This window comes from Falco cherrug, chromosome 6, assembly GCF_023634085.1.
Source record: "Falco cherrug isolate bFalChe1 chromosome 6, bFalChe1.pri, whole genome shotgun sequence".
NCBI classification, from domain to species: domain Eukaryota; kingdom Metazoa; phylum Chordata; class Aves; order Falconiformes; family Falconidae; genus Falco; species Falco cherrug.
Genome location: NC_073702.1, coordinates 71,861,107 through 71,886,518, shown reverse-complemented (window position 1 = coordinate 71,886,518; position 25,412 = coordinate 71,861,107). Strand labels below are relative to the sequence as shown.

General features: G+C 41.1%; 1 protein-coding gene across 5 annotated transcripts in view; it reads right to left on the bottom strand.

Annotated features, from left to right (window-relative positions):
• KIF13B (kinesin family member 13B) overlaps nucleotides 1-25,412 on the bottom strand; it is a 133,131-nt gene that overhangs the window by 44,114 nt on the left and 63,605 nt on the right. For all 5 annotated transcript variants that reach the window (XM_027811533.2, XM_027811537.2, XM_027811535.2 and 2 more), the window contains exons 11-24: nucleotides 23,408-23,620; nucleotides 20,356-20,466; nucleotides 16,503-16,637; nucleotides 14,297-14,427; nucleotides 13,188-13,274; nucleotides 12,001-12,191; nucleotides 10,954-11,164; nucleotides 6,800-6,962; nucleotides 5,601-5,747; nucleotides 4,934-5,083; nucleotides 4,128-4,256; nucleotides 3,132-3,302; nucleotides 2,003-2,160; nucleotides 576-708 (exon numbers count right to left, since the gene is read on the bottom strand). In XM_027811533.2, the coding sequence (XP_027667334.2) occupies nucleotides 576-708; nucleotides 2,003-2,160; nucleotides 3,132-3,302; nucleotides 4,128-4,256; nucleotides 4,934-5,083; nucleotides 5,601-5,747; nucleotides 6,800-6,962; nucleotides 10,954-11,164; nucleotides 12,001-12,191; nucleotides 13,188-13,274; nucleotides 14,297-14,427; nucleotides 16,503-16,637; nucleotides 20,356-20,466; nucleotides 23,408-23,620 (2,130 nt within the window). The remainder of the gene's footprint in view (nucleotides 1-575; nucleotides 709-2,002; nucleotides 2,161-3,131; nucleotides 3,303-4,127; nucleotides 4,257-4,933; nucleotides 5,084-5,600; nucleotides 5,748-6,799; nucleotides 6,963-10,953; nucleotides 11,165-12,000; nucleotides 12,192-13,187; nucleotides 13,275-14,296; nucleotides 14,428-16,502; nucleotides 16,638-20,355; nucleotides 20,467-23,407; nucleotides 23,621-25,412) is intronic.

The window sequence follows — 25,412 nt, the reverse complement described above, 5'->3', positions numbered from 1 at the left end:
ACCCACCGATGCTATCAGTGCAGCAAAGTAACTATTCCTTAGTAAAACCCATAGGGAAAAAAAGAATTTAAAAAAAAAATATCAAAGGAGTTGGGGAGTTCAGAGGTGCAGCCTGTATGTAACTTTTACTAATTCATGGTGTTCTCTGGGCAACAGCTTATCACTTAAAAATGTTAACCACGCAGTTAAGCATTAACAATTTAATGCGTGTAGAATTCAAAGAACAAAGGAGTGGCTGGGTGGGATCAAATAAAGGGGAACTCTGGACCTCTTTAAAAAATAATTAAGTACAGTTGAGACCGATGTCTTTTCTACCTGGTGCTATCACAGAACAGGGAAAGAACATAGCAAAAAGATTACAGGTAAGTCTTTGATCACCTTTACATCTGAGCGTACGCACGCTGGCAGTTTCACAAAACAGAGGGACTCCACTTTATATCTGTTTTACACAGTATCATATTTTGTGTCTAAGTTTGACAGTGCCTTGGACACCATCCCTTTACCATACAAAAAAGAAACTTCTTATCTTTCTGCAGACTCTTTCCACAGCTGAAATCCTGTACGTGCTACCTTACCTGCCTGAGCTGGAAGATGCCTCCTGTGCATACATCCTTCGCAGGAGTCACCTCAACTGGGCAGTATTCCCCATTCTCATTCAGCTCCAGAATTTGAACCCAGAGTTCTACTTTCCGGGTCACTTCACTCCACCTGCAACACATATCAAATACTGCTTCTTTCTTTCCTGCTCCCCCACCCCCCAAAGAAAGAACCCAAAGCATTAGCTCAGATTAAAGATGCAAAGGAACACTTCAATAGATGCACCATTTGTGAGTATCTAGTGTTACTAGTTGTGCAGTGCTTACAGATTTTACTAGCAGCTCTCTTAGTCAAACATCAGAAATAAGACTTTTCTTGACTCCAGTACAAAACCAATTCCACTCCATTGTAACATTTGAGCTCTGGTCTCAGCTACTGCCACAGAAGCCCAGTGTTGTCAGTGCAATCAGATTCATACAGAAGATAGCAAAATGAAATATGACACTGTCTCACAAGCTTTCAAGATTCAGGGCGCTTTCCTGAACTACATACTACCGCCTTCTCTCTAATTCTTCCAAGAGCTTAAATAAGAAACTGCCACTGTTGTAGTACTTCAAAATTAAGAAGGAAGGAGGTACTTACTACTCAGCTACCAAACCTAACAGTTTTATAGCATCTTTTTTCCATCTCCTCTTTACCATGTTTTCCTGACTTTTCTTTTGAATTTCCTTATATATAGCTTAATATTCAATACATTCAACACAAGCTTAGGCTGGGAGTAAAATGAGAAGTAACTGCTAACAAACTAAGGTGCAGAGCTGCCTTCTAACTGGAGAGGCAAAACAACTTACATTGAAGAAAATGCTACTAAGCTTACTTCGGGGACAACAAATGGCTGCCAGCAAAAAAAACAATACCCTTCAGTCTGAATTACCATACTGTTGCATATTTACTGCAACTGAAGTAATTAGCAATACAGCTTATCCAACAGAAGCATTACAGTGATGACATTTCATGGCCAAGAATGAATTGGAGTCAGACCTTGAATAAATACATCAGCATACAGCCAGAACAGCATCTTGCTGCTTTAGACTTGATAGCTCGTTCTGGCACAGAATAACATAACAATATGAAGGAAAATATTCAGCTTGCTCTTTTGTAGCACCTACTTAGGCACTTGAGTTTGCCTAAATAAAGGGGACTTTAAAGTCTTTCAAGTTTTACCCCTTTTAGTTTGAAATGGAGATGGGCATTTCTCCTCTTTTCCTTCTTTAAAGCCTACTGCCACATTGCATGGTGTTTTTCCAATAGACAGTCTATTTATAAGAGTCTAACAGATAGAGTCTCAAACACGTTCAGTTATCTCACTTCAAAATTTGACTACTTACCCCAAACCTGTTTCAAAATTGGGCAGCTCAGCGATTTTTCCAAAATTCTAAACCAAGGATCTATTTTTCATATTTACCTGTCACGAAGGCTGCGTGTTTTGGCTTGAATTATTCCCAAATCCCACAGGGCTGGATTTTTGCGGTCACCACTGTGCTTGTGCCCATAGACTTCAATTGCCAAAGCACCATCATAAAGATGTTCCATAAAGTCTTCAGAAATATTTACAGAAACCTCCTGTATGTAAGCGACAAAATGGTTGATGACTGTCACTACTCAACGACTTAGGCTTACAGATTTACTGTCTTGACTTTAATACAAACGCGCAGTAAAGTCACTCTGGTCCTCAAGACACAATTATGAAGGAAGGGAGAAACTGTCAGCTCAGTTGTAAAATCAGGAGGCAAGGCAAAGATACATGATTGCTGAAGACTGAAGTCAAAATAGTTGAAAAATGACCACATGGTGTTCCAAGTCCTGAACCAATGTTTCAAAAAAAAAAAAAGATGTAAAAAAAAAAAAAAAATCACAAGTTTGAATGTTCAGAATCAGTAAATCAAAACTCATCAGAAAGTATTATATCTATTTCACAAATGGTAAGTGGAATAAATTGCCCAGTGTAATGAAAAATGATAGAAAGAACAAGACAAGAACTCAGGTGATTTGGCTGGGATTCATCTAAGCTGACTTTACATATCTCTATTAAAGATGTCTCCACTCAGACAGTTGTTTGAGGCAATGGGAAGAAACAGTCCGTTCTAATATACATGACCTAACTTCACTGTCTACATTAGGATAACAGGCATCATGTCCCAGGACTGGGACATTTCTCTCCACTACATCAGTGTGTAGAGTGATCAGCTCAGATGCAGATATTCAATAGACTCTGGTGAATATTAATTTTCCATTCATGTTCAGCAGCATTTTTACTGTGGGTAAACTCTTAACATAAGTCTCTCTGCTGAACAGATTGCTTTCCTTTATTAATCCACTACTTCATCTTCTATGATTTTTGTACAAGTGAACAGCGTCGAACAATCAAACTTATATGGACTCTGAAGATGTTTTAAGTCCTTATTAAAAGGTATTAGGGTATCAGCCTCATGAAATACTATAATGTGAGTGAAGAGGCAACTAAAACTGTTACCCAAGCATAAACCTTCTTTGTCTGCCTAGAGTTTCATTAATAAAATAGAAAAAAATATTACATTGCAGTGATCGAAGACAACCATGCACCGTGGCTCTTTGCTGACAGAAGATAAGGAAGGATCCACCTCAGGTGCAACATTAACTGGCTCAAGTTGATCCCAGAATGTGTATTTGCAGAACACAAAGTGGGAGAGGTGCTGTGGCAAACCTGTAGCCTGAAGTATTTTAATCTAGAAAAGAGATGAGAAACAAAGGAAAAGCATTTATTCATTGGGCATAGAATTAAAAATACCTTCTGGTAGAATGTTATTCTGTTTGCTGCAAAGGATAACAAAAAAAAAACCCAAGCAAATAACTTTACAAAATAACAGATTTCTGCATGGATATACATTGGAGACAACGTTTTGGATGCATCAGCTGAACATCGTCACTAGATGTCACCAGGCATATACTTCTTGGGAGTAAAAGCTAAAGGGCTGAATTTTACAAATACCCCAAAACATATTATTAATGTTTAATGGTAAAATGCACCAAAAACATCATAATTGATGAGGAATTGATGAGGAACAGTAAAAATCTCATACTTCTACCAAAACAGGCTCCTTTATTCTGCAAAATCTTGGTTTTAAGATACTACTTGTCCTTATTCTGTGATGCTAGAAACAAAATATAACCTCCAACAATACCAAAGTATGCTGTCCCCCCTTTTTCAAAATCAAGGCCAAATAGACACAAAATGTTTTGAATACACCTTCTGATCTAAACAAAGCCATCATATTAACCACATTTTTTAATAAACTTCTATTCTCCATTTGTCAAATTAAGTTCAAATTAGTTACAGCTCTATAGTAAGGCAGCCCTCAAGATCCTTAGAGAACGTTTCCTGTAATGATGTCCCATACTGCTTGCAAACACAAGGAGCTCTATGGGACAGGATAAAAAGTGAGAAAGAGTACAATTGCCCCCAGATTGTTCATATTGTCCAGGGACTTCTTTAAGACTTGGGATAGAAAGAGGGAAGGTTGCTCAGAGGTTGGGATATATCTGGAACTCACCCTGCAGACCAGTTTTCTCTCCTGAGCATCATTTTCATTTGAATAGTCTGGACTATCCTCACCTCCAACCAACCTGTCATCTATTTCCCCACTCACGCGAACAACTTCAACATGGAGACGACCCGATACCTGATAAGAAAGGAATAAGAATTACTTGTGTGCCAGAAAACAGTGACAGGTTCATCCCTTTTCAGGTAACTACAACTACTGCTTTTTCCAACCTGTAAACAGACAACATTTTATTTCTTTCTATGTTTTGCACTGCGCATTTATTGCACCAGATGAAGGATGCTCTGGAGCAAGAATCAAAGAGCCTTTTGTTGTAAACTCATAAAGAAAGCAGCCGGTAGAGTGACTTTGGGAACAGTGTACTGCAATCTCACTCACCTTCACACCAGTCTCCAGGGAGTCTGCAAAGTGCATGTGATGTAAAGCACAGAGAATGCCGCCTGCTATGCTCTAGCTGCCTTTGAAGTTGTTCTTACAGTATATATTTAAGAGCCTATTCTTGATGGTAGTGAAAGCCAGGGGAGCTACAGCTCAAACTCACTCTGCTAAGCATTTATTTTGGGCTGCTTTGCTCAGAAAGGTGCTCAGCAACACTTTCTCCTTTCACAATCACTATGCTGGGATTCAGAGCTGTCTAAACAACTCTAGTAAGGTATTATGGGATTTGCGTAATTCCAAATCGTTAGCAAAGAGCTTGTGCACATGAAACTGGAAAATATCTACTACATACTGATAATGAGATCCATGGGCTGTAATTAAACAGTTGAGTAAGGATAGATTATAGAAGAATGACAAACCTCTCCCTTCTGATTGATGATTGGAACAGCATATTGTAGCTTCACATCATAGAACAGGCACTCAAGAAAAACATTGGCTACTCCGATAAGGCTGTGGTTTTCCTGCTCATCATAGAATGGATCAGCTCGCCTGAAGTAAGCTCTCATCACCTTCAATGAAATCCATAATAATGTAAGAAAAACAAGCTTTTCATGAAACAGTTTTCAAAGTGTTGCACAAACCAGCCCAGTGAAAGAAAAATGGACTCAAGCAAGAGACCAGGTAAGATCACAAGAAGAATGGAAACTTGAATTTTACTTTGGAGCGAGTATAAGGCCTACCCTCGGCAACCTCTCCTTCACACCATCAGATTCAGCGAGGTCAGCCCGAATATCAGCTGCTGTTGTGCTTACTTACTGCTTCGCATTGTATGCTTGGTTCCATCACCAAACCATGCATGCAAGCAAGCATCAAAGTGACAAGATAAGGGATAATGAAATGCTGAAGATCACTTCAGTACTAGGAAAAGCAAAAGCTCAGGAAAACTTATCTCTTTACATCTTCCCTCCCCACCCCTCAACCCCCCCCCCCCGTCCTGAGCCAGAAGATTTTCTCACATCTACTTAAACAAAAAATTGAACAGAGATGTAATTCTATCAGCACAACACTGGAGTAATTTTTACTTACTGGGTTGTCTTCCTCACAGTCTTTCCACTCCTGGTAAAGATCTCTCATATCTACCAATCGATTCTCCAGCTTTTCCAGTGACCAAATCTGTTTGCCTTTCCCTTTCCTTCTCACCTGAATAGCGGGCTCGCTGAGAATTGCACCTCTCTGTGAAACAATTATATATATTTATATTTCTTTATATATATATATGTTTATAAATATATATATATATATAAATAAAAATGTAAGGAATATGTGTCACAACAATGAAAAAAGAGTTCAAAACCAATACAAAACTGAGAATATCTTTGAGAAAAGTCTGGATTTTGGTGGGTTTTTTCAAGGGTGACAAACTCTGAGTTTAGCTGTCGCAGTATATTCGTGTTCAGTTTAACCGTGAAATCTAATCACACCTACAGGCACTAGTTTCTGTGGATTTTCACCTTACACAAGTGTTAGAAATAGGAACATTTAAGCATTTCACAAATACCCTCAAGTTACAATAGGCCTGGAGTTCCAGCTAAAGTTACTGCTGTCAGTAACTTTCAAGAAAACTAACCCTCTTTACCATCCTGTTTCTAGATGGGCCAGCAGACACTGAGAAAAACAAAAAGATGAGAGAAACCTCTAAAGCAGTTGATAAAAATTCTAATCCTGGAATAAAATACATCTACTGTACTAACAACGGCCTGCATATCACCAAAATATTGAGCTGACCTCAAGAACAGAAACAATCCCAGCTTAGGCAGCTAGCCTGAGACATGGAAGTTCAGGTTCAGTTCCTTTCTTCCAAAATTTCTAAGATGTCTGGAACAAATAACCCAAATCCTCCCTGGTCCAGTTCCTCCCTTCATGATGGGGATGACAGCATTTTCTCAGCTCACTAGGATGATGTAAAGTCAAATGTCCACAAGGTGATGGTAAATACTTGAAATAGATGCTGCCTAACCTGTACAGATTTTAACACTCGGAAGCAAGTCTGAATTTCAACACCAGTGGAAAGGTCTTGCACCAAAATATTTATCAGTAAGCCAGCACACTGTAAGATTTTCATGGTAACAAAACAAAATAAGGATGTAGCATGCACTAACAAAGCCATATTTAATGCACATGAATAGAGTGGCAAACTATCTAGAACATTAAAGTCAGGATACAAGTATGAATGCTGAGGGGCAAACTTACTGAATAATGATTTAGTTCCATTAGGGCTACCTTACCTTACTGTTGGCATTAAGGCTTGAAGCTGGGATCTGGAGGGTAACTTTATACTCTGTCCTCTTGTCCAATTCCTCTCCAATAAAATTGGCTTCTCTCACATACAAATTGGCTTTAACAATCTGCTCTCGCAGCTTTCTCAGGCTGTGGGTCAACATTTCTTCTCTAAAAGAAAGGGAGTTGGAGGGGAAGACAGGAAAAATCACGGCATTTAAGTATTGAAACAAAGTGCAAAAGAAACGATCACTTGGCAGGAAGGAGTCTTAACACTCAGCCAGTTAGCCAGCCTCACCGGGGCCCGGCTTAAACGCCTCTGTGTATGGAGAATAAATTAATTTTCCATAATATGGAGAATAAGAGGAGTTAGAGATGTGCACACCTGCAGGGCTATGATCTTACCAGTGTCACAGTCACACAGACATGGTGGGGTGGCTCCTGTGACTGGAGTGTTGGGATGGAAGGATACAGGAAGGACAGGCAGGGGACACGAGGGGGGTGTCACCCTCTATGCCAGTGACCCCCCAGAGCGCACGGAGCTCTGCCTGGGGATGGGTGAGGAGCCACCGAGAGCTTATGGGTCAGGATCAAAGGGAGGGCAGGGACAGGTGGCATTGTAGTGGGGGTCTGCTACAGGCTGCCCCACCAGGATGACCGGGCGGACGAGGCCCTCTATACACAGATAGGAGCAGCCCCACGTTCACAAGCCCTGGCCCTCATGGAGGACTTCAGCCATCCCAGATCTGTTGGAGGGATAACACAGCAGGACATAAGCAATCCAGGAGGTTCCTGGAATGCCCTGATGATAACTTCCTTCTCCAAGTGACAGAGGAGACAACGAGGAGAGGTGCCACGCTGGACCTTGTTCTCACCAACAAGGAGGGGCTGGTGGGGAATGTGACCATGCAACGGTGGAGTTCAAGATCCTCAGGGCGGCAAGGAGGGTGCACAGCAAGCTCACCACCCTGGCCTTCAGGAGAGCAGTCCTTGGCCTCTTCAGGGATCTGCTTGGTAGAGTACCATGGGATAACGACCCGGAGGGAGGAGTGCCCAGGAAAGCTGGTTAACGTTCAAGGATCACCTCCTCCAAGCTCAGGAGCGATGGCATCCCAACAAAAAGAAGTCAGGCAAAAGCACCAGGAGGCTTGCATGGATGAACAAGGAGCTTCTGGACGAACTCAGACACGAAAAGGAATCCTAAAGAGGTGGAAGCAAGGACAGGTACCCTGGGAGAAATACAGAGAAATTGTCCAAGCAGCCAGGGATCAGATTAGGAAAGCTAAAGCCCTGACAGAATTAAATCTGGCCAGGGACACCAGGGGCAGCAAGAAAAGCTTCTACAGGTACCTCGGGGATAAAAGGAAGACTAAGGGAAATGTGTGCCCTCTCCAGAAGGGAACAGGAGACCTGGTTACCTGGGACATGGAGAGGGCTGAGGTACTCAACAATTTTTTTGCCTCGGTCTTCACCTGTGATTCTCCAGCCACATCACCCAAGCCGCAGAAGTCAAAGGCAGAGACTGGGAGAATGAAGAACTGCCCACTACAGAAGATAAGGTCTGAGACCATCTAAGGAACCTGAAGGTGCACAAATTCATGGGACCTGATGAGATGCATTGGTGAATCCCAAGGGAACTGGTGGATAAAGTGGCTAAGCCACTATCCATCATATTTGAGGAGAAGTGGCAGTCCAGGGAAGCCACTATCCATCATATCTGAGAAGTTGGGGCCATCATATCTGAGAAGTTGGGGCAGTCTAGGGAAGTTCCCACTGACTGGAAAAGGGGAAACATCAGCCCCATTTTTACAAAGGGAGATAAGGAAGACCTAGTGAACTATAGGCCAGTCAGTCTCACCTCTGTGCCCTGCAAAATCATGGAGCAAGATCCTCCTCAAAACAATGCTAAGGCACATGGAAAATAAGGAGGTGACTGGTGACAGCCACATGGCTTCACTAAGGGCAATTGTGCCTGAAAAATTTGGCGGCCTTCTATGATGGGGTTACAAAATTGTGGATAAGGGAAGAGCAACTGACGTCATCTCCCTGGAATTGTGCAAAGCATTTGACACTGTCACGCACAACCTTGTCTACACTGGAGAGACATGGATTTGAGATGAAACACTTGGTGGACAAAGAATTAGCTGGACGGTCACACTCAAAGAGTTTCAGTCAATGACCTGATGCCCAAGTGGAGACCGGTGATGACCGGCATTCCTTAGGGAACTGGGACCAGTGCCATTTAACATCCTTGTTGGCAACATGGACACTGGGATGGAAAGCATCCTCAGCAAGTCTGCCAGCGACACCAAGCTGTGTGGTGCAGTCAACACACTGGAGGGAATGGTTGCCATCCAGAGGGACCTTGGCAGGCAGGCCCATGTGAGCCTCATCAAGTTCAGCAAGGCCAAGGGCAAGGTCCTGCACATGTAGGCTGGGGCAAACCCAAGCACAAATACAGGCTGGGCAGAGAATGGATTAAAGCAGCCCTGAGGAGAAGGACTTGGGGGTGTTGGTTGTCAAGAAGCTCAACATGACCCAGCAAAGTTCACCTGCACTGGGTTGCATCAAAAGAAGCATGGCCAGCAGTTTGAGGGAGGTGATTCTCCCCCTCTACTCTGCTCTGGTGAGACCCCCCTGCAGCGCTGCGTCCAGCTCTGGGCCCCCCCACAACAGAAGGACATGGACCTGTTGGAGCTGGTCCAGAGGAGGCCAGGGAGATGCTCAGGGGCTGGAGCAGCTCTGCTGTGGGGACAGGCTGGGAGAGCTGGGGTGGCTCAGCCTGGGGAGGAGAAGGCTGCGGGGAGACCTTAGAGCACCTGCCGGTGCCTAAAGGGGCCGGCAAGAAAGCTGGGGAGGGGCTTTGGGCAAGGGCAGGTGGCGATGGCACACGGGGGAATGGCTTTACATGAGAGAGGGGAGATGGAGATGAGAGATGAGGAAGAAATTCTTCCCTGTGAGGGCAGCGAGGCGCTGGCCCAGGCTGCCCAGAGCAGCTGTGGGTGCCCCAGCCCTGGCAGGGCTCAAGGCCAGGCTGGACGGGGCTGGGAGCAGCCTGGGATGGTGGGAGGGGTCCCTGCCATTGTCCGGGGGCAGGACTGGGTGGTCTTTAAGGTCCCTTCAAACCCAAATGATTCTATGATTTTTAACACAAAAATCGGGTGAATTAAATTGCATTTCTTCGGGGGGGAGACAGGCACATGGTGGAGATCATCTGTATGAAATTAGCAGTACGAACATTAGCATACTGCTGGCTTTGGAGACTTCTCCATGCATGTGCTGAACAGTCAGCTTTTGTGTGGCTTATTCCAGAGCTTCCCCACCACAGATGTGGATGTTCCGTTTTACAGAGAAAGGTTTATTCAGACACCATGACCTGCTTGCTCATCGGCCTTCCTGGCAAATGTAACCAACTGTGCAGCACAGGAATCTGGCACCACAAAATATTCCAGACACACAGCTAACACCTTGGTAGACTGTCTCAAATATTTTCTATTTCAGAAGTTGCTTCTAATATGAATTAGATTTGTATTTTCTCATTACAATGTCTTTACCATGCTCATTGTTTTAGGGTAAGTTTCCTCTTCATCCTGCAGCTGCTCCTTTTGACAGTAATACTGGAAATGATCATTTAGAGACTGAAGTAAATAACCTCAGTGCAATTGCCTAGGAAGAGGCAAAGAGGACAGTGGCCCCTCTGTGGTTATCAAACAGTTTTCTAATGCTTTAGATCAAAATTCTTTATATCATTCTCTTACTCCTTTCTGTTTCTGCACTCTCCTGGTTGCCAGGACCTGCCCAGATAAGCAGATGGATGTGAGTCAAGAGGAAAAACAACCATCCAAACAGCCAAGTCATGATCCACAGAAGAATAAATTCATACAGAAGTCCCAAAATTTCTTCCAATCACCTCATCTTTAGTCAAATCTGATAAGGATAGTTTCTCCTTAACAAAGGAGGCACTCATTCTTTCTCATCTTTTCTAGCATTACAGGTCTGATTGTTCTTAAACTATTTTTGCCGTGTTCTCCCCAATCCCCTCCCTCCAGGAGTCCTTTCAGAAATTCGGTAGAAGCGTGCAATGCAATTAAAAACTTGCAAAATTCATTAACATTGAAGAAATTTAAATGAACGCTCCTGATGGTCAGATCTGATTACCCACCTCTCCTCTGCCCACTGCCGTAAGCGCTGCTGAGCGCTGGGAGAATGAAAGGAGAACCTGTCCATGCTGCGGAAATGCTGTTTCTCTGGTGACAATCGCCTTCGTAGTTGCTCCAGTTCGTGTTCATACATCAGTCTTTGTCGTTCAAGCGCAGATCTCTTCTCCTCTTCATGCTGCTGCTCCAGGCTTTGCAAGATTGACTGCATTGGATCTAAGCAGAAAATAAAGAAGCTAGTACTTCTGGGGTGTCAAATACCTGGTAACCTCAAAATTAAATGGCAACACTCATGTAATGAATATGGGACAGAGATGGGGGACTCTGAAATCTGAGATCTTTCGCACGGTCTGCTACAGATCTGCTGCATGCTCTTGAGCAAGGCACAAATTACTATGATTTGGTACTTCCTTTCCCCATTCTATTTCTGCAGTTATCCACATTAGGGCCTGCAGTAGCCACTGAAATCCATGGTAAGGAACATTCCAGACAGTAAATACAGTTATCATATAAAAGGAGGAAGTGATTATATCTTGTAATGCATATTTAAAAAATCTGCTGAACTGTGGAGCAAAATAAACATCCACAGAACAGATTGGATGGATGATTTAAAAAAACTGAGAAAAGGGGAAGACCAAGCTTTCTTCCATTCTTCCAAAAAACTTCCTCCTATCTCCCAAAATAATGCCATTCTGGGACAGCTATGTAAGACCACAAAAACTAAAGAACTTTGTTTCAGAGACAGAAATCACTATAATTAATGCCTGAGTGAGATATAACACAAGAAAAATAAACAACAAAGTGAAAACACTTTGATTTGAGGCTGCAGTTCCACCAATATTCCAGTTTTGGCTTTTCTTTCATCAAGAACTGCCAAAAAAACCAATCTGCAATGTTTTGTTTCCCCCTCAAGTGCAAAAATAGCTATGGTGAGTCATTCACAAGAAAAATTCTCCACTAGGAAGTTATAAGGGGAAAAGTCTGGCTAAGAGTCCCTGAAGATGTAACCACACATTCTGTACATACTCCCAATAATTTCTGTTGCTTCTTACCATTACTACCAAGTGCCTTCATAGTAACTTCCATCTGAGCATATTCATAGCTGAAGTTAATCTCACTAGACACTTCACTGGAATTATCTCCATCTATGTCCAGCTGCTCAACACTATTGCTGCACTTCATAGAGTTGTCTCGTTCTTCATCCTCATGATCTGTCTTCTTTTTTTTCTTTGGTAAATTCAGCCTTTAAATAAAAGGAAAATTTTTGAAGAACTATTAATTACTCAACTCTGAAACAAAGGGTTGCTTTCAAAGATTATTAAAATTAAGAAGATTATCCAAATCAGTAGATTTTTCCCTTTCAAAATTTGTTGATCTCCTGTGAGAGTACTTTTCCTCAGGGTAAACAGGGGAGCTGAAGGTAAATTAACTGATTCATTCTGCGCTCTTAACAATAGAGAGTACCTGATACTACCTACTAATCATATAATTTAGACAACCAAGAATTTTTTCAGGCATCTCATATCCAAATAACTTAGAGGCAATAATGAAATTATATCCCACTTCTTATGTGGATTCTTCCTTCAAGCATGAAAGAAAACAAATAAGTTTTAGGTTATCATTTAAATCCACTGATCTTTAAAGTATTTCAGACCAGCCAGAGAGTTTCATGAATATTGTCTTTCACAGAAGACATCTACCTGTCTGATACAGGAAGTTTGTAGGTATGGCTGGAGCTGGAACTCCAGGGAACAGAGAGCCTTACAGTGACCTTGTAAGACCCAGATCACTATAAAACATAGGTCAAAAATCTAACACCTTATCTTCAAAATCCAAAAGGCAACCTATCCAAGACAAAGCTTAGGTGTAGTATTTTCACCATGGAAGAGGAAGTACTTAGTATTAATGTGGTACCAGAGCACATTAAAGTTACCAGCTCAAAAACTAAATCTCTTCAGTGAGATAATAGTACTGATAACTACAGCAACGTTCTCATCAGCAAGGTTACAGTCCCTTGCAAATGCAAGAAGCCAACCCAGTGCTCTGAAATTAAAATCACACACAGTTGCTATAACATTTAGCATTCATGAACAGTCAATCATCAGCATTGCCTTCATAATCCCTATGAAAAAGAAATCACCTCCTCCTGCAGGTTGAACGCTCCACTGACATCTTTCCTTACACCTTAAGATAAAACAAAGTTGGTGCAAACTTAGGATTTCTTTAATATCTTTTGTACCTGAAGAAGTGGTTGTTTCCCCACAGTATTCTGTCTCCATGATGTAGCTGGATAGGACATGCCACAGCAGAACCATTTACAAATGTCCTGTCAAAAGGCAAAAATCTAAAGCAAACGCATGTATACGAGGCTTAGCTTTTTTCCCCAGTGCTACTTTCTTTATTGTAACTAGTTAAGGTAGGTAAACAGGTTTATGGATTCCAAAGAGGCTAAATATCCCCAGAAACTTCACTATCTACCTTGTGCTGTTTCATAAACACTTCAAACTCAGCTTCTTTTATTCTTCAAGCTTATGGACAGCTAGATCTGGGGAGTATAATTAGAGCTTAAAAAACGAGGGGCCTGAAAAAAGATGCCACTGGAAATAAACACTTTTCACACTACTGTGAAATACAGACATAAAATAAGACATCAGAGACCTTTGCTATATAAATAGTTTAAAGACAATAAACCAATTATAATAATCAGAAACTACTTTTATTTCAGAGTCACATTCAGCCTGAAATAGGATCGCAGGATAACTCAAATTTGAAGGGAATCTCAGGATGTCACCAATCTCCTGCTCAAAGCAGGATCAACTACAAATCAGGGTAAACGTGAAATTGTTGAATTTTGTGTATCTAACAATAAATTATCAGAGATGCTGATGATGCATGTCATTTTGTGATCAATTTGAATATACCATCTGCTTTCAAGCACTGCTACTTAATCAAATAAAACAATAAATGCTTCAGCAGCTCTTTGCATATCAACAGATTTCCTAGAAAATTAATTCAAATTTTGATAGTTACATCTACACAGCTGCAAATCAGTGACTATCTACTTGCTGAAAGCATATGCAATTTACTTATCCTCTCTTTGAAAACTTAGACTACAAACACCATCACTGAGAGAAATCTCTTTAGAACAAAAGACATGAGTTGACAGAGGGGTAGATGACAAAAAAAAAAAAAAAAAAGAAGGAAAAGCAGGATACAAGAAGAAGAATTTTCTTACTTCAGAATACATAGAAAAGTTAATTTTCTAATTATCTTTTTGCACCACTAATCATAAAATATTAGATAAAACTACAATTATTACACAACTGGAGCTGTATTTTATTCCTTTACCTAGTATTTTTTTGAGGTGTTAATATAACCTGTCCTTCTGGGGTGATGTCTATAATGCAGTGTTCAGGAAGAATTCCCATTCCACACAGCTGGATATCTTGAGAGTTGTCTGAACCTATTAATGTGTGTTCCTGGGGAAAATTAATTCAGATGTTAGCAATGGATTGCAAAAGTTCAGTAGTTCTAACTCATCCATTCTCCTTCTGGCTTTATCTTGTCATCTAGTTCCAAAATTTGGAAGCTGCTCAATACTTCCCTTAGGAGGGAGAATGAAACAATGGAAGCAAATCCTTGCTTTGTCTTACAGTAAGAAGTAGGGAGCACTCAGGAAAGTTTACAGGCAACAGTTAAATCCGAAGATGAAGAGGTTTCTATAATTTAATTGTGGAAAATTCAGTGCCTTGGGATGTTGTAGAAGCCAAAAGTATAAAGGAGTTCAAAGAGGAATTAAGACAGGTTCACAGTGGTTAAATCCATGGCTATTACGCAGGTTCCACCTAGATCATCCAACAGCTTAGTAAATTCCTGCAGTACTCGAGGCAGGAGGGATTTGGCAAAGGATCACTCTGCACATGCCCCAATTAATCCATTTCTTTTTTAGGCACCTCTAAGCAAGTTTTGAGGAACAGATACAATAGTTTAGGTAAGTCAGATCAAGTTGTTCTTCAGTACTTTTAAGATCTATTACATATGCAGCTTAGAATTGAAGAAAACATGGGCAAGATATTTACTCTGAGAAGCAAGAGTTTAATTTCAGGGTTTTAGCAAAAGAGGTGTAAGTAATTTTATTGAAAGGATTTCAAAGCACAGGGATCTCTACACCAAAATTCTCAACCAATAAAACAAATCTGTGTTATTAAAAAAATAATAATTAAAGACTAACTGAAACACACAAAACCTACCCCATGCAAAGGGTTTTTTTCTAGAAAAGGAAAATAGCACCATACCATCTGAGACTTTTCTGCTGCTACTGATGTGCCAAGGCCTGTTTTCTGAGCAGGCTTTGGCTTCAGCATACTCTTGCCACATGTTCACAATAACACCACAGAAGTTGGCTCTGCTTCAATAGCTCTCTGTGTCAAGGCTGATTTAGCAGCTTGAGTCACACTCTGGACACCTATGTGCAAGGCACCTGGAAAGGATTCAATTCTTCTCCCAAAACCTCAGCTCTCTTCTGTCCTTTTTAATGTTTTTCAGCAGATACAATATTGAAAAAGTTCTTTCCTTTGCTTTCATTGAGATATCACAGAGCAACTATGACTGATCTAAGAGGATCACCTATTTCCTAAGACCAACTACACCAAAACCATCTTTCAACCCAGTTGCTAATTTTGTGGCTGTTTTGAGACTTACTACCAATGACTTCAAAGAGAAGAGAATGATTTCATGTGAAGTTCAGACTGATGTTCTTACCCTGCTAGATTTTTAGAACTTGTACTCTGAAATGTGACTTAAAAATGGTTGTTCCTCATTTTTCCTCCTGACTCCAGGTCACATCTACAGTTTGTTAAACTAAACTACCCAAATGTTTCAGTGCAGAGTCCAAAAGTCCCATCATGTGTTTTACATTTAATATCAGTTAAACATAAGGGGACTGCACATCAGCAGAAGTGCTAAGGCAGAACAGAACTTGATTTTCACTCCTGGCAAGTTGCATGAAGAGGAATAAAAATTTATTTTATAAACTGAAAACAGTAGTCAGAATTTGGACTACACACGTAGAAGCAAGCCGATTACTGATATTCCCAATCTCTATATAAAATAATTTTCTGGGTACAACCTTTTGAAAGTTGGCATTAAAAAAAAAAACCCCACACGCCCCACCAAAACCGAAATACAAAACCAAACTACAAAAACCCAATTGCAATAAATAAATAAATAAATAGATAGGTAGATAAATAAATAAATAAATAAAAACTATTGCAAAACAGGAGACAGTTTCTCAAAGAGAGCACCTCTAAATTTCTTTCAAAAAACAAAACAAAAAAATCCTCAAACCTCCCTCTGCTATGAAGAATTAAATCTGAAATAAAACCGTTGCACTCATTATTTATAATGAAGCAGTGAACATCAAAGAATGCTTTATCTTAGACATGTCACCTGTGCCAATGGCATTAGAGGCCTATTTCTATTTCTAGAAAATTTTTTTAAATGATTTTATTTTAGATATATTTATATATGTATGTATCTCAGTATTTATTTTTACCTTTAAATAGTACACCAGGAGTTCATTGAGAGCTGGATCTGCATTCAAATTAACCAGGAAGCACTTATTATCCCCAACTTTTATTCCAGAAGACTGAAGAGATATGCCAAGGCTTTCCAACTGTTTCTGACGCTCCTGCAAGAGAGTAGCCATCAAAATTAAGCTGAATGATGTACAGCCCTTCGGAAATGCACTCCTATCTGCAAAAGCCACAAGACAAAACGATGGACTGCTGCTTCTGAAAAAGGTAACTCTTTTCTTCTGCAATAGACACAAAACAATAGACACAAAAGCCTTAGTTATCTCAAGCTTTGATCAGGGTATCTGTAATTTCTCTTGTTCTTCCACCTCTGGTCTCGGAGGGCTACGTGCTATCGTCTCACACAGTTGCATCTTCCTAGTGGAAAATGAAAACAGCTGAGAGCAGCACACTGAACTACTGTAGGAGCTTCTCCATGACCTCACTGGAACAGCAAAATGCTACCACAAAGACATCTTGAGAGCCCTTTATTTTCTCTTTTGAGCTAAAATGCAACAAGTTAAGTTAAATCCCTGCCAAGTCAAGCTCCATGTCTATCTTTTATTCCAGAGCAATCAAAATGACAAAAAACTGGCAACCTGCTATTTAAGTAAAGCAAAGAACGCTTCCTGCTGAACAAGAATAGTAGCATTTTGGATGGTGTTTTGTTCTTGTCAATAGACTTCATAGAATTCAACAACAAAGCATTACTGTGCAAAAATGTACATCTTTCAAAGGGAAGTGTTTGGGTGAAGGCTAGAGCAGTGAAAGAAGAACATTAAACATTTCTGACTTACAAACAGAAAGGGATTCTTCTACAAAACACATTAAGACAGAAATGTTGAGGATTGTTCCCAGGATCATACAGAAACTCAAATGAGACTCATTATCCACAACAGCAAACAAAATTTAAAAAATAAACATGGGAGGCTTCTCAGAATTACTACGAGGAAGCAGAAACAGGGGAGGGTAAAACAAGTAAGTTAAAAAATGCAAGAGACCTACACTGCCTGTGATGCCGAGACTTTAAAAAATTAAAATTAGCAGAGATTATGTTGGAATAATGCTGGAACATTTATTAAGGTTCTGACCTTTACCTACCAGTTTGTTTTGTAATTAAAAACACTGTACGTCATACCATTCAGTATAATTCTCTGTTCAGCACTAGAGTTGTACCAGGTCTAATCAAGATTAAAATGGTAAAGAATAGCAAGCACAACTTGCTCTTGATTTTCTCTATCCTGTCTCCCCACACACTTACAAAACCTACATAACATCCTCAATAAGGAAATGGTGTGTGTGTGTGAGAGAGAGAGAACAAAGAACAGAGGAAAAACTCCAGTGTGATGTCAAAGATCTCTCTTCCGATCATCAGTGCCAGGCTCCAAATTTCACATAATTCCTTGCTATCTATGGAGATAAAGAACATGTTGCCCAAAGGATGACTTGGGCCACAGTCTAAATCTCATAGGATTAACTTAAATAAAATGAGCCAGTTTCTGTTAACTTTTTCTCAAGACCTAATGTTAATTAATATTCAAAATACATTAAAAGTATGTCAAATACACACTGAAAGCATGAAAAATTGCCTATTCACATAGCTAGTCTTTAAGGCTTTTAACCCTTACTGGCACTCCATGTCTACAAACATCTACAAGCTGCCTCTTCAACAGCCCTCATTCTTTATGACAAATCATCCTTTCCTCAAAGATTTACAATTACCTGTCCATCCTACCTGCCTACGCTGCTACAGTTTGACTTACAGGTGTTGGTGGATGCTGGCCAGAAATAACATCACTTGATACAAACGCCTTTAACCTTGGACCTGCCTAAACCTACTGCGCTGGGTGTGCGTGGCCAGGTTTTGGCAGCGGGGGGTACAGGGGTGGCTTCTGTGAGAAGCTGCTGGAAGCTTCCCCCGTGTCCGATGGAGCCGATGCCGGCCGGCTCCAAGATGGAGCCAAGGGCTGACCCACCAGCGATGGTGGGAGCGCCCCTGGGGTAAGGGGAAAAACCCCCTTTGCAGGTGGGACCGGAGAGAGGAGTGAGCACAGGTGGGAGCCGCGGCCCTGCAGCCCCCCAGGCCAGGGCAGGGGGAGGCCGGGGGGCTCCAGGCGCCGCAGCAGAGGCTCCCCCAGCCTGTGGGGAGCCCCCGGCCGGGCAGGCCGTGCCCCCAGCCCGTGGGGAGCCCCCAGCCAGGCAGCTCCCCCCACGCAGCCTGGGGAGGACCCCCGGGGCAGGGGCTGCCCACAGGGGGATCCCCCTGGGGCCGGGCAGGGGGTGAGGACCCTCCCCATGGGGGGCAGAAGCGGCAGGGACAGTGTGTGTGGGACTGAGCCCAGGCCCAGCCCCATTCCCCAGTGGCACCCAGGGGGAGGAGGGAGGGAAATCAGGAGTGAGGTTGAGCCCAGGAAGAAGGGAGGGGTGGTGGGAGGGTTTCTTTATTTCTTTATTACTTATTACTACTCTGATTTTGATTGTCAATAAATTAAATTAATTTCCCTTAGTCAAGTCGCTTTTGCCTGTGACGGTGACTGGTGTGTGACCTCCCTGTCCTCATCTCAACCCACAAGCTTTTCGTTGTGTTTTTCTCCCCCAGTCCAGCTGAAGAGGACAGTGACAGAGTGGCTTGGTGGGCACCTGGCATCCAGCCAGCGTCAACCCACCACACCTACCAAAAAGGTCTGAAGGTTCCTTCTGCTGGCTTCCAAGTAGTCCTGAAACAGTTTTATACTACACAAACATTAGTCCCTATCCCTCCTCAGGGGAAAAAAAACCCAAGCAACCCACTTCTTCTACAGCTGCAAGGGTTCATGAAACTCCCTGCTCCAAAACATCGTAACAGGCTGGGAATTTAGAGACAAAGAGGGAGAGCTAAAGCAAGCAGCTATATGCAAATAAATGTCAAGGCAGATTTAGTCTATAGCATTGAGCCTATGACTCTGGTGTTTTCAAACACACACTCAGAGTTTCTATGCCTAGAAACTATTGTGCAGGATGAGAGCAGAAATTTTTTAATGTGTGGTGGGGTTTTTTTTTCCACCCTTATACACAGGGAGGAAAATCCATGGTACAAATCTGCACTGGAAGCCAGGAAGCCCTCATAGTCACAAGCAGCACTTCTTACAATGGATCTTTAAACTAAAGTCAACACAGTCTATTCCGATTGTGTCATCTACAAGAGGGCTTTGTATCGGAGGCTCCATTTTCTCCTTATTTATTACATGCTATTCATCACCTTTCAGTAGTCATCCCCCTCAAAAGCTCCCCACTGCAAATATGTACATCAGCATTTGTGTGGTAAGAATTGGAAGTGTCATGCAATAATCATGGTGACCTGCACAATTTTTCAGCATAACCATCATACTCTATTAATTACGGTCTGAGGCTCTAAATATCAGATTAAGAAGTATTAAAACACACAGGGATCCTGAACAGCTCTATTTTTTAATATTATGAATGTCCTTTGCCTTCTGTATTGGGGCACTCCACATAACCTTGCATTTAACACTCTCTATGTTCGACCCTCCATCACAAACGAAAATTTTACTGTCTGAAGAATATAAAATCCCTGTAATCCTCTCATCCATGGAGTATTATTTTTCTAAATAACATCTCCATTTGCATACACAGACAATTTATTATTGTCACTGGAACGGTAATCTGGGAGGCACCCAGATATCACAGGAATTAAGTGAAGCTTTTGAAAAGGGCAGTAAGCTTGACCTACTTACCCATAAATGTGGGGAGAGATTCAGACAATCTCTATGAACTGACAAATTAAACAAACCTATTTTTCATAGGACATGGAAGCGGGGGAAGAGAGCAACAAACCTGTGCTATCTCCTCAGTTTTTCTTAATTTTTCTTCCCAGGTCACAGTCATTTCCTGAATCAACTTTTCTGATTCCTCCAATCGTTCTTTTAATTCTGGTGATTTCATAGCCTGCAGAAATAAAAGCAGATAAAACAAGGAAGCTTGTTGTGCTTTGTTTGTTTCACATCGCTGTCACACAGATGGGGAACAAAAGAAACATAACTTTACTCATTTTCCAAGGCACACTTATCAGTAAGTAAAGCGTTTTTTAAAATACATATTGCATATAAAAGCAAAATCCATCAAAAAGTTAGTTTAATTAGTTTCAAGTACAGATGCTAAAGTGGAGTTTATACACTTCAGTGCAAAGCAATTACATGGTACTGGCAGATTTGCACAGAGATATTCAAACGCAAACTAATCTCATTTCTATACCAATACGAGTATCCCAAATGACTCATATCTAAACCAATCTTCTTTCTCAAGATACTGCTGATCTGGCCAGCCACCATCCGCTCAGCTGTCGTTTCCTCAAAATGGCACTTAACATCTCAGTCACTTAAACTGCCATGCCACCAAAATATATTTATTGTTCTTTTTGATACGGCCTAATGGGTGTGATATTTTCTTTCAACAGCAAATATGAAGGCATCCGAGGTGTTCCGATTATCCCCCTCTGCATATGCATTTTGCAGAGTGGATATCAAAAGAAGCCTTACAATGTGCTTCCATATACCAGAATTCAATTTTCTTGCTAATGCATCACAGCTCTAATTTTGTTTTGTGAAACAGTCAAAAGCCCATGTTCTGCCCAAGGACTAACTTGAGAATAAGAAGATACTGCCCCCCCGCACCCATCAGATCCTCCCAAAATTGAAAGGACATCAGCATTTTTATACTACATGTATTTACAGCCTCCAGTCTTGGTACTAGCATATTCCTCTTCTACTGCCTTGAACAGGAAGCCTGTGGACTTCCTTATGTCATTATTTCATCACTGCTAACAAGATGAAAATGTTTTTGGCTGCTAGGTATTTATGCAATGCCAATTAAACAATGCAAGCATTGTTCTCCATCAGATAATCCCTTACCACAAAACCAAAACTCCTCACAGGAATCCAAATCAGAGTGGCATCATTACACGGCACTTCGTTCAAGACAAGGAGCAAGTGCCAGCAGTGGAAAATCCTGTTTTAAGACAGGAGTTTCCTCTGCCTCAAGACACAACTGTCAGCTGATGTGTCCTGTGCAGTCTTTTCTAGTTCAAATACCTAAATAGTCAAAGGGAACATGAGTTCCACCCAGGAAGGAAAGCAAAGCCAAGGCAATCTGCAGGACAAAGGTTTATTATGACCGATAAAACATGATAGATGCAAAGGCACTGGCCGTTATGGCGCAGGGACAGGAAGATGAAGCCCAGTTATTCTGAAGGTCTGAGTTTTGTTTGTCCATTTATTTTGACCTGGGTGAAAATTACTTAACATTCTCACGTTTCAACACTGTAAAATGAGCTAGGTAATTCTCCTCACTCCCTACAACACTTACAAAAACAAAAGATATATGGGCCTAGATTCACCCCAGACTAAGCAGGTGTGCTTCTCTGCTGAAAGCAGTTAGTTTAAATTTCCAGCTTAGGAAGGACAGGCTGGTGGTCTTGGCACAGCCAAATTAAACCACACAATATTAATTTTAACAAGAAAAGATCAAAATGCATGGATTAAAAAAGAGAAGGGGAAAAGAGGATAATGCCTTACTCTCTGGGGGCAGGGAGCAGGGAAGTAAACTGTCAAGTTCTGTTGTGCCTTGGCTGTTTAAGGAGAAAAGTATACTGACACCAAAAGGAATAAAACCAAAACAAAACCACAACTTGGTCACCTCTATATCTGGAAATGAGCTTTGAAAATGAAACCTCGCTGTCATAAAGGATCAATGGTTTTGTTCACTTAAAAATAAGTTATTTGTGCACATTTCTGTTAGAACAATTAGATGGGCTACAAATGTAATAAACTGAAAGGAGTACCAGACAATGAATGTGGGTTTTGACCTTTACTGTGTGTAGCTTCTTAATAGCAAACCACACCGTTTTTTCCATGCTCTTTGTCAATGTCACTGAGATGACAACTAGGGTGGGATTTTAGTACTTGGGGAAGGAAGTATTTATTACTCATGTTTAGCAAACACTACTTCATTACTTTGGAAAGCTGCCGTTATTTTGGCATTAATGCAAAATGACACAAATAGGGAGTACTTATCTCTTTCAGAGTACTGTTAAGTCTGGTTCCTATTTTAGAGGAATTTTTAGATATTTAACTTGAGATACCTTGAAGAAATTGCTATATGATTATTGGATGCTTAGCATATCAGGCAGCTCAAATAAGAACAGTCCAAAATTCACTAGTCATTTCTAATATCACAGCCAGTATTCCCTGCATACCTCATGAGATCATTAGTTTTTGGAATTGCAAACCAGACTGATTATATTGCCATTGTTTTGCCACATTTCAGAGCAGAACTCAGAATTATGCTAGTTTTGGCCTTCACCTAACATTTACACAATGCTCCTTTCACAATTTCAGTGAGGCAGCTAGGCAGATATTCCTAATATTGTCCAGTGCCTGTAAGAGACTGAGAACAGTTAAAGCTTGTAAGCAAGTAAGTAAGCATTATTTAACTGAATTCACATCTCACAGGATGTAGCCACATTGAATTCTTAAAATACGCTGGCAAAGCTCTGCCTATAAACCACATAATGTTAAGACTCCACCCCTATTCCTGTCTCCATGTCCTCTTGCTCTGTATCTCACAATAAAAAAAAAAAAAAACCAACAAAAAAACCCCAAAACAAACCAACAGGATTGCTCAACAAGGTGTTCAAACAGAACCTGGTCTCTCATGTTTCCACCCGTGCTTCAAGACTGACATGCAGAAAAATGGAAAGTGCTACAAAGGGAGATTTCTCATAGATACCACGCAGTAATTCTTTGTGGCATTCCTTTTTGAAAGCCCGGTAAGAAAGCTGTGACAATGGCGTTTACAGGACTTACTGGCTGGTGGAGACTAAAATTTGTACCTCTGCTTTTGTGAGCTGTTCTCGCAGCTTCTCCACTTCCTCACGGAGCTCCCGAATAATGCGAGCGTTGGGGTCTTCATTCACCACCGCATGATTAACAATGTTCTTGGCTCGGTCTGCATACCTCAGTGTTGAAAGGGTCTCATCATAGTTGTCTGCCGCTGGGCTTACTGTTGCTACCATGGCGGTCTTGCTGTTACCACCAAGGCTATCCTGGGAAGAGTGAGAGGTTATAAAATTAAAACAGAAGGTTTCTTTCATTTTACCCAGTCAATGAACTTAGGCAGTGAATAATCACCTAGGGCTGGGAGTAGATGGGGGCAACTAATAACAGAAACATTTTTATCAGAGCCCCTTAGTTCAAAATTAATATTTTAAGCTATGTAAATCAAGAAAAGTTGTTATTGTCAATCTTTTTTTTTTCTTTTCTAAGCACATTTAGGAAATGTCATTCTTGGCTTTCAGAATCAGTTTTACTGTAAACAGGAGTGAAAACAGTCCCTTTTTTGGGCTTTATGGTGCCTAATAAGGGCTTCAGAGGTTTACTTCTATTTTTTTCTGCTTAGGTTTATAAACCAGAAATATAAGCACTTTAGCATTAAATGTCTCAGATACTATTGAAGGAGCTCAGGAAAAATCATGATGAAATCAGAATATTTTATTTTAAAGACTGGAAACAAGATGTCTCCAATAAGTACCTAATTTCAATTACTTCAAGGTCTCCTCATAAATAATACAGTTTATTCTTCTAAATGTTTCAGAATGGGGCCCTTCCCTTCCCCCCAATTACACAGCTCACAAATCTAAATCGAGTTATGTAAGAAATTACCCTTTTGGAATTTGATTGACAGAGAAGAAGGGCGTGAAACCACATTCCTGCAAGGCAGAGTGTCAGGGGAGTGGGGGAAGGAAGGAAGGAGGGAGGGAAGGAAGTGTTCAATGTTTCTACCGATCATAAAATTGTGGTTTACAATTTTGGCCAGTCTAAAAGATAAAGCATTCTGGTTTAAATCTTGCAGCACATCTTTATTTTTGTTTGGTTGGGGTTTTTTGGTTGGTTTTTTACCCAACATGCCTTTCTGAAACAAACCATGCTATTAACTTTCATCTTCAATAACCCATGAAATCTAGGTCAGGCATTGCCATTAGAACAATCTGACTACATTAGCTGCTTGTCTAACCATTTCAATTACAAAGCACACACATAGTTTTCCCTAGCAATCATTAAACCACCCCTTTAAGTACTTCCTTAAGACTCCCTTTTTTGCTGCATGATGCCTAAAATAGTTTGACAGCAGTCTGGCTGCTTTGGTGGTCAGACAAGCATTGACCATACAGACTGATGTTGCTGTGCTGCTGCATTGGTAGCACTCTGCTGTCTCCAGTCAGGCAAAAGGGCTGCCAGGTCTTTGGGAAGAGAATATAATTTCATTTCTATAGCATTCAGCACAATGAGGTACACCAGCATGACTAGCACTTGCAGGTGAGAGTATTTATAAAGAAGTCAATTGAAAAGAACAGCTTTCTGACTGATACCAGTGTGATTTCTTTTTTGTTGTTTGAGGACCAGACAATATTTACTCCAATAAATACATGGCTTGGGAGGACCCACCCTGTAAAACAGCGGTGTTTTTCCAAAGCATCTACTGAAAACTTTAAAACAACTAACAAAAGCACATGACTCATTCAATGGTATTTCTGGCTCTACAGAAGCCAAGATTTTTCTTCAGTCCATCAAGGATTTTCAAAAATTAGGAATGACACTCTGCAACTGCAATCCCTGTTCTGCATAAAAAGATGAAGTTTATCAGAGGGCTGGCCAGGTACTCCCCTTCCAAATCAAACCTGAACAGTTTGCACTTCGGAAATCACCTTCGCTGCACTAATTAGCTCCAAAATAGGATTAATTCATGATTTGAATTGCAACTCTGCTCTACAGGCAGCTGAGAACGCTGTTACAGTGATACACCGTAATTCACAATACACCCATTCTAAGCTGGGCAAA